The 17,694-nt window shown below is 34.8% G+C and overlaps 1 protein-coding gene across 1 annotated transcript in view; it reads right to left on the reverse strand.

The window, feature by feature from the left end:
* Positions 1-1,047: 1,047 nt before the first annotated feature.
* The window catches only part of ANKAR (ankyrin and armadillo repeat containing), an 85,786-nt gene continuing 69,139 nt past the window's right edge, over positions 1,048-17,694 (reverse strand). Inside the window, exons 16-23 of the mRNA XM_008593428.1 lie at positions 16,343-16,449; positions 14,576-14,698; positions 9,285-9,443; positions 8,432-8,549; positions 5,896-6,005; positions 3,894-4,090; positions 2,854-2,900; positions 1,048-1,642 (exon numbers count right to left, since the gene is read on the reverse strand). Of these exons, the coding sequence (XP_008591650.1) occupies positions 1,395-1,642; positions 2,854-2,900; positions 3,894-4,090; positions 5,896-6,005; positions 8,432-8,549; positions 9,285-9,443; positions 14,576-14,698; positions 16,343-16,449 (1,109 nt within the window). The 3' untranslated portion in view covers positions 1,048-1,394. The remainder of the gene's footprint in view (positions 1,643-2,853; positions 2,901-3,893; positions 4,091-5,895; positions 6,006-8,431; positions 8,550-9,284; positions 9,444-14,575; positions 14,699-16,342; positions 16,450-17,694) is intronic.

The following is a 17,694-nucleotide window of genomic DNA, read 5'->3' on the forward strand; positions in this document are numbered from 1 at the left end:
GGGTGGAGTTGTACATTAGGAGAAACACTAAATTTTAGCAGTGGTAGGATGGTCTGGCTAGACCAAGATACTGAGGAAGTGTCTGTTATCTAATGCAAAGAAACCCTGATCCTCAACCTGAAAATAGCCTTACAATAGGCTTGAGCCTACCTTTAACAAGTTTTAAAGCTCAAAGGTTGCTCTCTAAAGGCTTTTTTTTACATCTACAGAGGCTTAATATTTCCATTAATATTCTTATCCTTAAAAGTGCTGAATAAATGACACAATTTTTTATCATTTAAATTATTTATCCCTTTCTAGTATAAAATGTACTATTTCCCCTGCATTTCCTATATTTTAATCCATCCACTGGAAAGTTGTGACTGAGAGCAATTGAGATAATTTAGAATTGAATTTGAAGATTAAAGAGGTCTCTTATTTTGCAGTGGTTAAGAATACAGGCTTTGGACTTGGCACACAGAAAGCCCTATATACATATAGCTACCATCATCACTATCATTGTTGTGCTAAGGCATGTTGGGGAAATCAACTGCTAATTAATATATGTGTTCATTGCTTCCTGCAGCCAAGAGAGAATGGATTATAAGGCCCTCAGACTGCATGAAGGCAATTGAGTGAAGTGAATGGAAAAAAAGGAGGGCTCTGAAGGACTCAGTGAAGCCCAGCTTGCTTTTTCATCATATTTATCTGCTGCTGTAAAATAACAGAAGCAGACATACACCAAAACTTGTACCTGTTCGAAACAGTGCTCTTTAAGCGAAGACTTAAGCCTTCCTGCTGCAAATCAAAGACACTCTCTGTAAATATGGAAAATGATCAAAACTGGTGGCCATATTTTTTAGTCATCTATGTATAACTTGCTAGGCAGTAATTTCAGATTTTATTTTTATTTATTTTTCGCATGTGGCTGGCTGGTACAGGGATCCAAAAACATGACCTTGGTGTTACCAGCACCACGCTCTCCCAAGTGAGCTAACTGGCCAGCTTCAGGTTTTATTTTTAAATAAAATACTTTAAAAGTATACATTTCAGGTTTTAGAAGTCTCATGCATTTGTAATATTTATTATTAAATATCTCAAGGTATTAACAGTGAGTGTTAACATGTAGACTACTTGGAACCAGACCTCATAGTTATACCACTCATGTCAGTTGATAAATTTTAATAGGTTTAAGTACAGGCATTCTTTTATAGAAATCCTACTTATTTTGTGAAACCATGACTCTGACCTGATGTTAAATTTCATTAGCCATGCTAAGGAAAATCTGTTTAGTATCAGTATCAAAACTCCATTTCAAAAAGATTGCTTAGCTATATGTATTTTACTATAATTTAAAAGTAAAAAAAAATTTTTTTAAAGATTGTTCAGTAATTGTTTCACATAAAATGCTTTTATTAGCCTTCTGCAGGCTCTGGGTTGGCTTTCTGTACATGTTTCCCAAGTTGATTCAAATATACTATTCTTGGTCTTAATACATTTATGACATCTGATGAAACTGCAGATGAAAAAGAAAAAATATTATGGGAAACGTTGGTCTTTTCTGTTGTCTTGAAGAGTCCCATGAAGTTTGTTACAGGAGGTATTAAAGTCAAAGAATCTCTTGGTTGAATCTTGGGTTTTGATTTTCTTCGGTGCTCTTTCCCTAAAAATTAGAGAGCCACAATTAAATATCTCTTAAGCCTATGAGTCCCAGGTATGGTCTCTCATTACTTTCAGTTCTATATAGTTCTGTTTTCTTTACATAACTAAAACATACTAAGAGAACAGAGCTGTAGCTTTTATACTTTTATACTTTTATACTTTGTCAAAGACCAAAAATTTGTGAGACCAGTATATGGCTTGCCAACTTATTATGTCAAGTTGTCACTAATAAACAAATGCCAGCTACTTTAAACATTATTTTGTAAAACAAAAGTTGTTTTAACACCAAAAGAGAGTGCAAAAGACATTATCTAAGAATAATGAACTTAACTTTGAATGAAATTAATTTTATCATAAACTCACTACATTGTTCTTATTTTTTCTTATTTTACCACAAACCTGTGAACACTTCATCAGACTGTTACTGGTACAAAGATTATTATTTACAAACCAGAATTAAAGTGAAGAAAGAGTGGGATTGGCTTTATTCTTTTGTGTAAAATACTCTTACACTAAAGAATCTATTAAGTTCTTTGCTCTCCTTTTACTGTCTTTCCCTATTCTCTCCCTTTCTGTTTGTGACTCCAGCAAACAGATCATGACTTCTTAATGTTTCTATCCTTGATTTTGACTATAGGACAACATACCAAGGTAAGACTGATTTTGATCCTACGCTAAGAACACATGAACAAGCACTAAGCATATACATGAAAATAGTAAGTAATTTATATCCTCCATTATATACCTAATGGGAAGGGATTAGTAATATAAAATCTAGACTCTGAGCTATGCACACCTAGGCTGCTCAACTGTCATCTACCAACTATGTACAAAACTATATAGAGTATCATTGGAAAAACTGGTCTCTGTGCTAAGAATTTATAGATAGATGAGTTGTACATGAAACATAACAATAGCAAGATTATAATTTAAATCATACATGTTTAAATACTGACTTATTTCTATGCATGGCTTGAGGAAAAACAGTAAGAGGGATCTTTGTCAAGTGATATTAGTAGGGAAGACATTAAAAAATGATTAACGTGCTTGTAAATGGGAAGGTATTTTTAGTATATATGGAATTACAAAAGAAAAGTTTACAAATAAGCTTTTTTTTTTTTGGTACTCTGCATTCAAATTTTTAGAGAACAAACAGAATTATAAAGTTTCAGGGCTAGAAGTTTCCTTAGAAATAAAAGAAAAGTCCATTACCTTTTTTAAACACAGGAATTATGGATGGTCCTCCATTCTTCTCCAGACTAAAAGGAAAACATTTTTATCAAATAAAAAAATGAAGACTTAGTTCACCCATTAAAAAAGTGAAAAAATATATGCAGGTTTATTTCAGGTTCCATGTTCAATGCCTAATGCCCTAATTCCTACATATTACCTGTCCTAACTGAGCATGTTACTTGCAGGTATTTTATATTCAGTCACTCATTTACTCACATGTTCACTTGAAACATTTGGAACATTAAATCCCCTTGAAGTGATCAGGAAAAGCTTCATGGAAGAAGAAACACTTCAGCTGGGTTTTAAAGAAAATGGGTCTGAGAAAGTGGCACATTCTTCTAATTCCCATAAGTTTCCATATGGGCTAGCCATGGCAGTGTCTGTAAAATACTACTTACAGTATGTATCCTAAATTAATTTTTTGAAACAATGAAAATTAGCTACATTATTGATTATAGCAATTATAATCTAGATTCCCTGACATTATATAAAATTAGGTAATCAATTTTGGATTTTCATTTTTTCAAAGAATTAAAGTAACTCTAAAGGTGTACTCTATCCTTCTATACTAAAAATTGATTTTATATAACCATGAAACACTATTGGATCCTATTCTATTATTATGGGGTAAGTTAATATATCTCGAATAGTTCTATATCCTATATATGAATATCACTACTTGCAAAGAAGACTTGTAATTCAGCTACATCTACAAAAGAGAAAATATGCCCATAGAAAGGAGCTTCTCCTCTCCATTTTTTTTTGTAGACTTAAGTTCATGATGTAACTACAACATTGAGGCAAAATCCTTTGAGTAAATGCCTGGTGATCTTTACCATAACTCCAACCACTGGATCACATTTAGACCTGTTTCCATCCTGGGGGTTGGCCTAGCTTTGGATTAAGTTCAGAAGACCAGTTTGATGTAAGGATAGTTCCCCTTGTTTGAGCTTCCTTAAATGTCCTTTAAATCTCTATCAATAATTTCACTACTGCAACTTCACATATAGGCACAATACCTTAAGGAAGGAAGTCCCACTGTTTGTTGCAATTGAAATTCCTTTAAAAATGCTGGATTAATACTTGCATCTCTGCTGATATTATTTGTTAGACAAAGGAACTGATTAGGTTTATTCCTGCATTCTCGTAATAGGATACGGAAAGCATCTGCATTGTAAGTTAAGTAACCAAGGGCATTGGAGCAAGCTGTGAGAACCTAAATGAAGAAGAAACAATTCTTTTTTGACCAATGGGTCTTTTTTCTTAAAATATCCAACCAAATGCTCTAATTAGCTACTTTATAGGAAAGTCTCTGTAAATATATACAGCAAATATGTATGTAAAACAATGGCAATCTATGGATGGAAATGTAATAACAGGCCATATTTTTAGAGAGGGCTATCAACTGCCATTGATTTCTACTAGTTGTTCTCAGTCTTGACTGCATTTTAGAATTACCTGGAGTGTTTAATAAACAAAAACAACAACAAAATCAGAATCTCTTGGGGGTAGAATCTGGGCTTTTTTTTTTTTTTTTTAAGTGTCACAGATGTAGCCAGAGTAAGAAACACTGAGTTTGAACTAAGGCAGTAGATATCCACCCTGGCTGGGTGTTGGAATCATCTGGATAGCTTTGAAAATTATTATGCCTGGGTTCCACCCCTAGAAACTCCTATTTAATTATTCTGATGTGCAGCCTAGACATCGGAATTTTTCAAAACTGCTCAGTGATTTTATAGGAAACTGGAACAGAGACTGTAGGATAACAAGTAGGCTAAAAATAGCCACTAAGGAAAGCAACTCAGTTTTCCACTGGCAAAAACAAGAGAAAGAAGCAAAAGTATCAGGTCACAGGACTCTAGAAACAATAGTTGTTTTTCTCTTTGAAGGAAGTATCCTCTGCCGTAACCCTGACATAATTAGATTGTTCATATGATTAATTATATTCCTGGGCAGTTATTAGGGAGTCTTACAGTTAGTAGCATAAAAAATTTCAAAGAATGAACATAAAGCAGGACCATGCAGGGTACCAGAGGGTTGAAGTATTGGTCTTTACATTGGCATCTGGCTGCTCTATATGCCCATACGGCTTCCACACTTTTTTTTACCAGTGGCACTGTTTTCAGTCCCTGCTTCAGCTACTGGGAATCTGTTAGAAATGCCATTCTAGGGTCCCCCTCAGATGTATTAGATCAGAAACCCTAAGAATGAGGCCTAGTAATCTATGGTATGATAGGTCCTCCAGGTGATTCTGATATACCCTAAGGTTGGAGAAACACTGCTTTGATCTTAGAGGAAAACTTAGGGGGACACTCAGAGGCAAACTCTCAGGCCAGCACGGCTTCTTTGACACACCCTACCTTCTAACCCTGCTTGGCAAATCAGGAATACAGAAAAACTTTCCTATGGATTCCACTTTCATTCACTCCAAATCATAGAAATGACTTAGTGAGATCACAGAGTAACCAGTTTTTGTGAGATACTTTATAAACATTTAATTATAAATGTCTGTATCATCAATGTACTTACTTGTAGATTGAATCTTAATTCCAGCATTAAGATGACTATTATTTCATAGAGTTTTCTTTGTTTTTGTTTTTAATTTAGAGAAAATTTTGAACAGATATTTCTTTTTAAATTTTTAATTAACGTTGTTTTATACTGCTTTTGTAATTAAAATCCTAAATCTTATAGTTAAAACAAATGTGCACTTTTTATTAGAATCAGAGTTGTGGATGACAGATATGTCTAGTACAAAACAATCATCTCATTTTGAGTTAGTAACATGAACTGTTAAAATCCTAAATCTTATAGTTAAAACAAATGTGCATTTTTTATTAGAATCAGAGTTATGGATGACAGATATGTCTAGTACAAAACAATCATCTCATTTTGAGTTAGTAACATGAACTGTATTATATAACACAGTCAACCAATGGAGAAATTAACCCACAGACTGAGGGAGAAACAAATTATATTTTTAGCATATTCAATTTTAGAATTAATTCTATTTGTTTTTACCTCTTCTCTTCCTGAGTGTAAGTGGTAGCAGAGCCGTTGGATTGTTCCTAATGTGGTAAATGCTTCTGGAATACCAGCTCTAGAATGAGCCAGGCTAGCTATTAAATTCCCTATAAATTAAACAAGGAAAAATGCTTGTGTTATTTGATATAAATTGATATGCTGTGCTTTTGTTCGTTTGTACATAGCATTAAAAAAGGCTTGAGGCACATCTTTGATAATGAAGTGAAGAGAAACCGCATGTATATGAGGGGTCTTCAAAAAGTTCACAGAAGGATTCGTACTGTCTTTTCATTCCATTTTTTGACGAACTTTTTGAATACCCTTGTATATAAATGTAGAATAAACGTTCCCCGAAATTATGGTTTGGGTTTCTGTGACAAACAGTGAAAGTTAAATAGGTTTATGTAAGAGTGGAAAAATGTGAAAATCAGAGGTTTTCTTCCTTCTATGGCTTCAGAATATATTTTGTTTTGAGGCTTTCGAGGTTGTTTTTTTTTAATGACTGTGAACATAATGACTGAATTACCATAAAAAAAGTTAATGTGCCCTTTTTGCAGTTCAACTGGCTTTGAGTTAAGTGCTTAATGGTATTTTAAAATCAAACAATGTATTTGATTGCTTATTGAAGTTTACGATCATCAAAGTTCTGACCATAAAAAGAAATGTTTGGGGATTGAAAATAATAATGAGACCCAGTAGTTAAAATAAATAAATGTGCAGCTCCCAACTTAATACTATTTCATTCATATTCATGTTTTATTTTTAAGTATACATGTATTTTTACATTTTGGGGTAGACCCTTTATTGAGATATGAACTGAGTTTTTGTTTTTGTATTTTTTTCCAGCCTCATTATAAGCCAAGAAATTCTTTGTGTTGATTGCCTCAGCATGGTGAGGTTGAGTTGTAAGGTCTGAAGCAAAAAGTATCTAATGATAACCTTCTTTAAAGTTAAAAAGATGTCTTTAAAGATAGAAAGTAATGTCTCTGGCCACACCAGCCTGAACGTGCCCGATCTCGTCTGCTCTCGAAAGACAGAAAGTAAGAAATGCAGAACAGAGGGGAGCAGAGAATCTAAAACTAAGAACTATGGTTTATAGTCCTCAGAGGAGTAGGAGCAGGAACTTTGAGAATAGGCAAGAGGTATACGTAGGAAAAGTGGACACTTGGCAACAGAAATCCGAGTCTGCAAAACTGCTGTGCCTTTGGAGCCTCTTCTAGGAATCATTTTGGTTTGAATGCTGAACACATCAATTATTTTACACTCTACCTGAGACCTGAATGTCCTGCTTTGCCTGAAATACCTCAGACATGCATATGACTCTGGTGGTGGAGTGAAGAGAAAGGCCAGTAATTTTTGAGATTTAATTCTCCCCAGCCTGGGGAAATTAATTTAATATTTAAAAGCTAGTATAATATGGCATTTCTTGCACACGAGAGTTTGTGCAGTAAAATTGAATCCTGCCTCAATTGTTTTTTGGAGTCACAAAATTACTATGACACTGAATTAATAATGTTATTTAGATGAATATACACATTTTCTTTTGGCAGCTGGGAGGTACAAAAAATATATTTAATAACTTCTTTTAAATATTTTTTTCCTTGCTAGTTCCTTGCCATGCAAATATACTCCATAAAAATATAATTCTATGGCAGCAAGTGTTTACTGCCTTCAGTGATCCATTTCAGTTTAAAAAAAAAACTTATTTATTTATTTATTTTGGTGGTAGTCACCGCTTATGACTTATTCTGATACTGTTTTATGTTACTCTAAGAGTGATATATCAAGTCAGTTAAATATTATTGATCACCTATTATGTGTGAGCTGGAGGGTTAGGTGTGGAATAATATAGTTACACAATTAACATTAAATGTGTCAAGAACACTATTGAACCATTTCGCTTTGCTGTGTTTCATAGCAATGTAGAGAACTCTTAAATATTAGCAAAATGTGCACAATTGGTCAAAAGGAAACCAGACAGAGGTATATTGGTATAAATCTGCCACTACTATTATTAATTAGTGTGTAAATTTTGTTGTTGGTAGTTTATAGTTGAATTCTTATTTTATATCCTGGAAAAAATAATTAAGGGAACAAAAAAGTAGTTAGGAAAGCAAAAAGTCTGTGTTTGGAGTTACTCTGCTCCTATTCAGGGTGCAGAGTAGATGCCCATTGTTTCATGTAGACTTTTTCTGGAGTTCCATGTAGATTAACATGAGTCAGTTCTTTACACAGTGTGACAGGGTATCAGGCTTATTATTTTGTTATTGCTCAGATTACAAAAAAGAATTTTTAAAAATAGTTTTATGTGGCTACAATCAGCTTCTAGTCATTTTTTTTTTCCTTTTTGTCTTTTTTCGTGACGGGTAACGGGATCACAACCCTTGGTGTCGCGCCCGCACCACGCTCAACCAGTGAGCGGACCGGTCTCTATATGGGATCCGAACCCTCAGCGGGAGCGCCGCCACACTCCCAAGCGCCGCACTCTACCGAGTGCGCCACCAGGCCGGCCCAGCTTCTAGTCATTTCTTACCTGTCAAGACAATAGTAGCAATTTGAACTGAATACAGACTATCAACTAAAATAGTAACACCTCTTGCAGTCAAAGTGATATGATCCACATCTATGAAGACTTTAGCTAATACAATAATCTAAAAACAAGAAAGAAGCACAGAATCATTGAACATTTTCTACTCAGCTTCTCTATTTATGCTTTTATGATTTTTTCTTTCTTTCTTTCTTTTTTTTTTTTTTTTGTACCTCTTAGGAGGGTAAAGGGGTATTTGGTAGGATTCAATAGCAGAGAAGAAAGTGGTAGTGGGGAGGAGTTAGAGTACTTGTCCCTATCTGGTAATAGCATTGACCATGGCAAGCCATATTCTTCATCCTACGATGTTTGCAACTTTTGCATCCTTGGAATATGGATTTACAGAAAGTACTTCTCATGGGCATAGGATAGAAAATGGAGAGAATAAGACTAAGAAGAACCCAGATACGCATAGTTGTTACAGGGTTGAAGGATCGGTGTGATCAGCTAAAGGTTTGCAGTTGGAAAATCTGTCTTGGACACTAACATGTTTCTCTACCTATTTCCTTGTAATATGGGGGTGATGAAAATAATATTACCTGCCTATTAACCTCACAGTGTTGTTATAAGCATCAGATGAGATATAAAGGCAAAAGCACCTTGTGACTTGTAAAATTCTTAATAAATGAAGAAATCCTCATGGATAATGGAGTTTTTATGAGGTAGAAGGGGTTGGCATGACAAATACTAAATTTTACAAATCAGTAAACATTTTTTTGGATCCCCAATTTTTCTAATTTTCAAGTTTTCATTAAAATAACTTATTTATTGATTTTAGTGATAACCTCTGATTTTATACCTGAAATGCTGCCATTGCCTTCTCAGTTTCAATTATTGATTCAAGAAAAGGTTCAAATATAGATATGGTCATTGTTCCACTTTCCAATATTAAGTATTGTTGAAAGCGATTATTGAAGGCAAAAAGTGTTAATGCATAGCCTGCTCTTAAGCAAATATCCTAGAAATAGAAGAAACATGCATTATCTTTTACTTCATTTGTCATGTTAATCAGCATTATAGGTTTTGAATTCTTGCCCATTAGAATATATTGCATTCTTTTCACTGGGAGTAAAATATGACATATTAAGGAAAATAGATAAAAGAGAGTTACCTCAGAATGTTATTGAACCAATAAAATAGGAAGACAAACTAGGTCGTAGTGGTAGGAAGAAGAAGAAAAAAAAGATTTTAATTTTCAAAGAGAATGTTAGATTACTGATTATGCAAAGAATACCTGAATGGTAAGAGGAAACTACACAATTTCAGTAACTGTCCTCTTTTTTGTTTCAACATATTTTTTATTTTCAACATTTCAAGGTAGAGTTGATAAATCAAAACTTCTCTTGTATAGCATGCTATATATTGTATTTTATGCATTATAAGATCATCTGTATCATCTCTTAAAACAAGTTTACTTGTAAAATTCTATTTTATTCTATGAGGGAATAGGAAAAAAAACAATTTACTTTTAAGAAACACATTTTAACATGCTGGGGCTAGGCAAACAGCAAAAGCCAGTTTCTCCCTTAGAATTTATCTGCTTGCCAGAGCTATAGAAATATGATAGATCTCAGGTGGTGTTGGTGGTACAGTGGTGGGCATAGCTGCCTTCCAAATAAGATAGATCTTCCAGAAAGACTCGAAAGATTAAATCTTATTACTAAATCTTATTTTTAATATTAAAAATAATTTAATTGTATTATACTAATGTTTTATTTGAACAATATAGTTCACACATGCACAGAGAACTTACTAAATTAAGGGTTTTCTTCTGCCACTATTAATCATATTATAAAATACTATATGTACATACTAAAATACTTATAGATAAAATGATATGATGACTGAGACTTGCTCCACAAAAATAATATAGGGGAGTGAATGGTTATATAGATGAAATAAGATTGCCTATGAGTTCATAATTGCTGAAGCTGGGTCATGGGAATATTTAAGTATTTATGCTACTCTCTCATTCTATATATGTGTGTTTGTTTGTTTTTGTTTTTTGTTTGTTTTGTTTTTTAGCAGCTGGTCAGTACGGGGATCTGAAACTATGACCTTGGTGTTAAAAGGCAGTGCTTTAACTAACTGCGCTAACTGGCCATTCGACACATGCAAACATACACACATTCCACACATTCCATCACATGCAAACATACACACACACAAAGTAGTCACCTGGCCATAGGCAAGTAGGAAAGTATTAGGTACAGCCAAAGGAATAAGGAACTAGATCTCAGTCATGGATGAAGGATAAATTAACTGATAGCAGGATAGAGCTCTGAGCCAACTAGGAAAGAATGGCAATGGGAAGTGAGCCAAGGGCATGCCTTGTGTATCAGCGTCAGGTAGAGGGATGTGAGGGAAGTACGCTAGGACTCAACCCATTTCCACTTCTTTTCCATGTAGATTTTGCTCCTGACCTTATCACTGTGGAAGTCTATTACAAATAGGTTAGTTTATAATTTGGTTGATTATATTTGAAAATGAATCCCATAATTTCACTGCTTCCACCATACTAGTTCATATCTGATATAGGACAAGAACCAAGTTGGCTACTCCCAGTCCAGAAGGTTAAACATCAGTCCTTGAGGAAGGACATTTTTCCATATTTCTTTTACTGAATGTTAACTGTCTTACACCCTCTACTTTATATACCCTTTTATTTACCTACCTCAGGTGATTTACCTGCTGGTCGCCTATTTTCCCTTTATACACATGATGATTTATGAATGGTAGAAGACTGCCTGTTATTTATGCTTACTAACGTGTCTTCAAAAATACGTTCATAATTAATTAGGCTATATTTTAATTAAATAAGAGTAGAATAACAGTAACTAAAATAATAAAGTTAATTTTATGTGGTTTGTAAAAATAATTCTCACTGGTCTATTTCACATAATTTATTCTAGTTTTACAGCATGAGAATAATTTAATTATAATTTTAAAATAACACATGATCTATTGCATCTTCATGTACACAAGATCGATGTGGGGAGGAGTTTCAAGAATCTGGGTTGGGCCGGCCCGGTGGCGCACTGGATAGGTGCCCCGCTTGGGAAGCGCGGCGGCGCTCCCGCCCGAGGGTTCGGATCCCACATACAGACCGGTTCCCGCTCACTGGCTGAGCGAGGCGTGGGGGCAACACCGAGGGTTGCGATCCCGTTGCCGGTCCCCGGTCCGGTGCGGGGGCAGCACTGAGGGTTGCGATCCGTTGCCGGACACGGAAAAAGACAAAAAACAAAAGACAAAAAAAAAAAAAAAAAGAATCTGGGTTAACTGACTTCATTTTTATTGCCTTCCTGTCATTATCTATAATATAGCTATTCATTCAGTGACATATTTAATTCTTGAACATCCCTCCCTCCCCTCTAATTTCTGCAACAGGTCTGTATAATCTGAAGTTTCCCACTATAGGTTTAATTAAGGACTACAATAGCTCAGTATTTTCTCTACAGCCCCAAGAGTACTAATGTGCCCCTGTGGGGCAGATAGTTTGAGATAAACTTAACGCAGTGTACTAGAAACCCTAGAAGACTTTTAACTCACTGTTGTGATGATTCTTACAATTAAAAATTTTGGCCAAGACAAGATAAATCCTTTGGTTTATCCTTAAACCTTCTAGTTCTCTAAGATTTCCTACATCTGTAGAACTGCACAAGAATGTATCTATTATGAGCTAGACATAGGATCTAGAGGGTGAAGCAGGTGGTAACAGGCTGGAAGGGAAGGGAGAATGCTTGAGGGGAGAATGTTGTAGCAGAAAACGGAGAAGGATGGTATACTTGAGGAATAGGGTAATGAGAGTAAAATGTGGAAGGAACAGAGCAGAGGGGAAAAGGTAGCTTTAGAGAGTCAGTCAGACATGAATTCATCTCCTCACCTGATGGAGTTTGGATGTGTTGTCCCCTCCAAAACTCATGTGGAAATCTGATCCCCAATGTGGCAGTGTTGGAAACTGATTGAGTCATGGGGGCGGATCCCTCATGAATGGATTAATGCTCTCCCTGGGGGAGGGGGGGATTAATGAGGGAGTTCTCGCTCTATTAGTTCCCACGAGAGCTTGTTGTTTAAAAGGACCCTGGCACCTCCTCTTCCTCTCTTGCTTCATCTCTCTTGCTTCCTTTCGCCATGTGAACTGCTTGTACCCGCCTGCTGCCTGCCACTTGCCGCCATGAGTAGAAGCAGCCTGAGGCCCGTGCCAGATGCAGCTGTCTCAGAATCGTAAGCCAAATAAACCTCTTTCCTTTATAAATTACCCAGTCTCCGGTGTTTCTGTTATAGCAACACAAAACGGACTAAAACATCACCCTATTATTTCTCATATTTTTATAGCATCCCTTTTCTATCTTGTGTACCACAGTAGGGTGAATTTTTATATTTTTAAAAAATAACATGACTTCCTCTCCCTGCTCACAACCCTCCTTTGTCTTCTAAAATCTCACAGAACTGATAGAGACATAGATGGCAGTTTTCTTCCCTGATGGCTAAACGCACTGTAGACAACAATGACTCCCATTTCTCTTGGATAGTGCTATTCAAAGTGTGGCCCATGGACCAGTGGCAGTCCACAAAACTGTTGACAGTAGGATAACAGAAACTGAGAAGAAACATTTAAAAGGAACAACTCTTCCTTATAGTTGCATTCTAATTAATAAACATAGAAGGAAGAAGATAAATTTTTTTAAAAAATCACCATGTGGCAAATGCACCACATGGCAAATGTACCATATGGATGCTTAATATGAGCAAAAATATGGTTCAAAACAGAATATTTGTATAGTCTCAAAGTGTCTCACCCTAAGACTACTTGTTAATTACAAAGGGGAAAAATAGTAACTTCACAGTGGAGAAATATGGCAGACACCACTTTAACAAGAAATCAAACTTAACATTGCCAATAATAAGACATATCAACATATACCCCTTGATATACTGGACTTGGAAGGTGAGTGAAGAAGACAATATCACTTCTGTGATACTTTTGCCAAAATGCATAACACCTCAATTTAATCATGAGAAGACATCAGATAAAGTCAAATTGAGGGACATTCTAGAAAATAACTAGCCTGGACTAATCAAAAATGTCAAAATCATGAAAGACAAGGGCTAAGCTTCATAAAGTGGAGACTAAAGAGACATGACTTTTAGATGTAATGTGGGATCCTGGATTGGATTCTGGAACAAAAAATGGACAATGGTGAGAAAACTGGCAAAATTTCAATAAGGTCTGCACCCCATACTAGCTAGCTGCAAAAATAAATAAATAAATAAATAAATAAATGTCTGCAGATTAGTTAATAGTATTGTATCAATGTTAATGTTAATATTCTGGCTGACATTTGGGAAAAGATGGTATATCCCAGGTGAAGGATATACCAGAATACTCTACTATTTTTACAAATTTTTGGAAAGTCTAAATTATTTCCAAATTTTAAAAAGGTTTTTAAAAAATTATCTTCCCGTAGCAAATTGCTGGGAAAAGCTATTTCTTCATCACAAAGAATCTGAGACGCACCTCTTTAGAGTACTGGGTAAAAAGTTAACGACTGAGGGTTGAAAGGGCAGAAAATTAGGTTAAAGATTTGATCCCAGGCAGAAGAGATTTGTTTTTGGCTCATCACCAAGCATTAAAATTGCTGAATTTCAAATATGAAATGTAACAATTATGAAAAATATGGAGCTGCATTATCGCATCATTACAAACTAATGACCTACAAGGAGATAATCTTTAACATTTCTTTTCTTTTTTCTTTTTTTGTCTTTTGTCTTTTTTCCTGACCAGTAACGGGATCGCAACCCTCGGTGTCGCGCCCCGTACCACGACCGGCAACGGCATCGCAACCCCCGGTGCCGCGCCCGCACCACACTCAGCCAGTGAGCGGGGACTGGTATCCACATGGGACCCGAACCCTCGGCGGGAGCGCCACTGCACTCCCACGCGGCGCACTCTCCAGTGCACCACCGGGCCGGCCCTAACATTTCTTAAATAATACATTTGAATATTGCCATGAAGACTTGATAATTTTAGGATGTGGTCTAAAAACCATTTTCTTCTAAATGAGCTCTAATATTTTGTAGAGATATTACCTTATCTGTTGACTGAAGAAGATAAAGAACATCAGCATACTCAAATCCTTCATTTTCTTGTAATTCTTTCTGTAACACATCATTCCGTAGGACAATGCATGCCAAGGAAAATGCCACTTCAACCTAAATATGTTGTTTTCAGAAGTTATTTTTCACTCATGCTTTATCAAATGACATACTTCATTGTACAAACATTTATTTAGGATACATCGTGAAAAGATACTATGAAATCTGCTAAAGCATAATCCATTGATTCCAATTCTGTGACTATTATTTAAAGAGTGGCACTTACAACTTCTGGAGGAATGTCCCTCATAATTTTTAACAGCTGGAAAAAAATATCCTTCCTCTTTATGTGCAGGGACAACCATAAAGCTCCATTTGAGGGCACAGGGAATGTTCCTTTTACATCTCAAAACAATTTTTTAAAAAAATTTCTGACACCAGGTTTAAAAAGCTGCATTGGACTGCTTGTTAGCTACTAACCATTTAATTATCAGGCCAGAACACCTGTTAATTTAAGCAAAGCTTTGGGGAGTAGTACTCAGGAATAGTTTTTCCTCACTATAGTATTGGACTTATTTAATGAACATTCTGAAGCCCATTGGGAAGATGAACCTTATATATTATTGGGACTTAACACTATGCATTTTTAGAAAAGTGTTATGAATTTGAAAAGCATGATTAAGTTATTGCAAAATATTTTGTTCATTATAGAATCTTTTGAGAAAAAGTATTGAAATGTACATGTTCTGTTTTAACAAGTTACAAAACTCACTGAAAATATGTACTGAAATATAGATTGATGCAGTTGAAGCAAACTGTTTTACCATGAAAATGCACATTTTAAAGTAAAAACATACTTTTATGTAGCATTTTCCATAGTCTTATGGAATTTACTTGTATTTTAAAAGGCCATGTAGTTATTATTTATAAATTAAGCCAAAAGATTGCTGGCAGATGCTTCTTCCTTTTGTTTCCCTAATCAACTCCTGTAATAAAATAATCTCTTATAGCTAGAAAGCCCACAGAACTTATGACATCTTTTCTGATAACAAACACATTCATTAAAAGAAACAAAGCTATTTACTTACATATTTTCCTCCTACGTTATTTCTATTTCCTCATCTCTAACAGAGCCCTTACCAAATTTTGAGGAGAAAATGGATTTTTTCTTGTTATAATTTCCTGCCTGGCTAACTATAGATGTCCTGAATTGCTAAAGCCTTGGTAAAAGAATTTGAATAGATGTGAATGTCATTTTATTACAGGCATTTGACTAGAAGTAAATGAACAGTGATGACTCTTCAACAGCTCATAGTAATTCTTCATAATGACCAGCCCTGAGAAAACTATTACTGTCAATACAGGCTGCTTCGTGGTATAGCATTGACAGGATTCACTTATATGTGAGAAATATTGCTGCAGAAGTCACACAGTCCCATTATTCCCACCCAGGTTTAGCAGTCAATATCTGAAAATAATAATCTGTGAATAAATAATCAAATATCTGAGGAAAAACTTCTTTGAAGTGTAAGGATGTAAGACTTTACTATCATATTTGAAAAAAATCTTATTTTAATAAAATTTACTAGTATCTTAGGATTTTGGGCAATCTGTTTTGTTTAAAACTTCTAGAATTTTCCTTTAAAGGTTAAATATTTTTTGTGCTTGTGAACTTGCATAGATACGTATTATTCTTAAAAAGTGACATTTCTGTCAATTTTTACTATTTCAGACAAAAAAATTTTAAACTTTTACATATACCTTAATGTTAGAAGAAGGATGATTTCTTAGTAGTTGCATAAGTACTGGAAAGGCATTTTCCTCTACAACAAATTGTTGACTAATGGGATTGCCTGTATGGGCTACACCTATAAGAGTCCACATGTCAATGAGGTAATATTTTTTTCCATCGTGTAAGTGACAAAGTCAAACAGCTTGATATTTTTGGTTGATAGAGGGTCATAAGGTAACATGGTTAGTAAATTACAAAAGCAAATGCTATACTGGCACTATTTTTAATTACCCTGAATTAATTTTTTAAAAGGCAAATTGAATAAACATGGAAAATGTATTATTAGAATTGTGGGTAGTTTTCTTAATAGTCACAAAGCAAAGAAATTAGAAATACTGTACTATCAAGCAATAATAATAATAATAGCTATCATTTATTGAAGAAATATTATGTGCTAAGTACTTAAATTTATAGTTGCCATTGTTGTCCATATGACGTTCACTTCTACAAAAATGACTAGAGTAAATCACCAAGTTATAATTTCTAGATTCCTTAAATTACACACACTAAAAAGATAATCTTACTGTCTCCCTTTATAACACACTCCTTTAAATTGCAGGCTTAATCTCAATGGAGAAACTCAAGTCATCTCTTTTGAGTGGACCATACACAATCAATTTTAATTCTGTTCTTTTGCCAATAAATGTCACAATACATATACAATGGGTTTACATACTTAAATATAATACAACATTGGGCCTGTGTGAACAATGAAGAGAAGCCATCTATATTTTGTGATCTGAGAGAGTTTGAAGGAACTGGAGGAAGTAAAAGGAGCAAAGAACATTTCTGTTACCTTGTCTTCCCCATCCCTTTCCCCTGCAGATGTGGACAGCTTTGAAGTAAACTAATGAGAAGTTGATTGTGTTTGTGTGTGTGTGTGTGTGTATCAGGCAACTTTGTATATGTGCTATTTACTAGAATTTTAGAAAAACCTATAATTCATACCATACTCTCTGGCTTAAAAAAAAAGAACCATTATATTCTCTGACTGATTGTCTTGGAGTGTAATGAATTTCTGCAAGTAGCTTTTTGCAAGCAAGGAGAAAAAAGATTTTTTGGAACCAATTCCTATGTACTTTATTCAGCCCTAATATTTTTGAGGAAATACAATGATCTAGAAATAAAGTTCTTTTTTCCCCTCTGTTTGCAAGAGGCAATCTACAACCAGCCCCCAGCATTCATGAAGGTCAGCAAAGAACCCAAATTTTTATTTTTGGTAGATGAATCATTGGCAATTCCACAACATTTTTCAGGTACCCCAGTATGACAATTCCTTTGCAGTGAAAGGCCACTTTATAAACAAAGAATCATTACAGAA

This window comes from Galeopterus variegatus, unplaced genomic scaffold (assembly GCF_000696425.1).
Source record: "Galeopterus variegatus unplaced genomic scaffold, G_variegatus-3.0.2 Scaffold158, whole genome shotgun sequence".
NCBI lineage: Eukaryota > Metazoa > Chordata > Mammalia > Dermoptera > Cynocephalidae > Galeopterus > Galeopterus variegatus.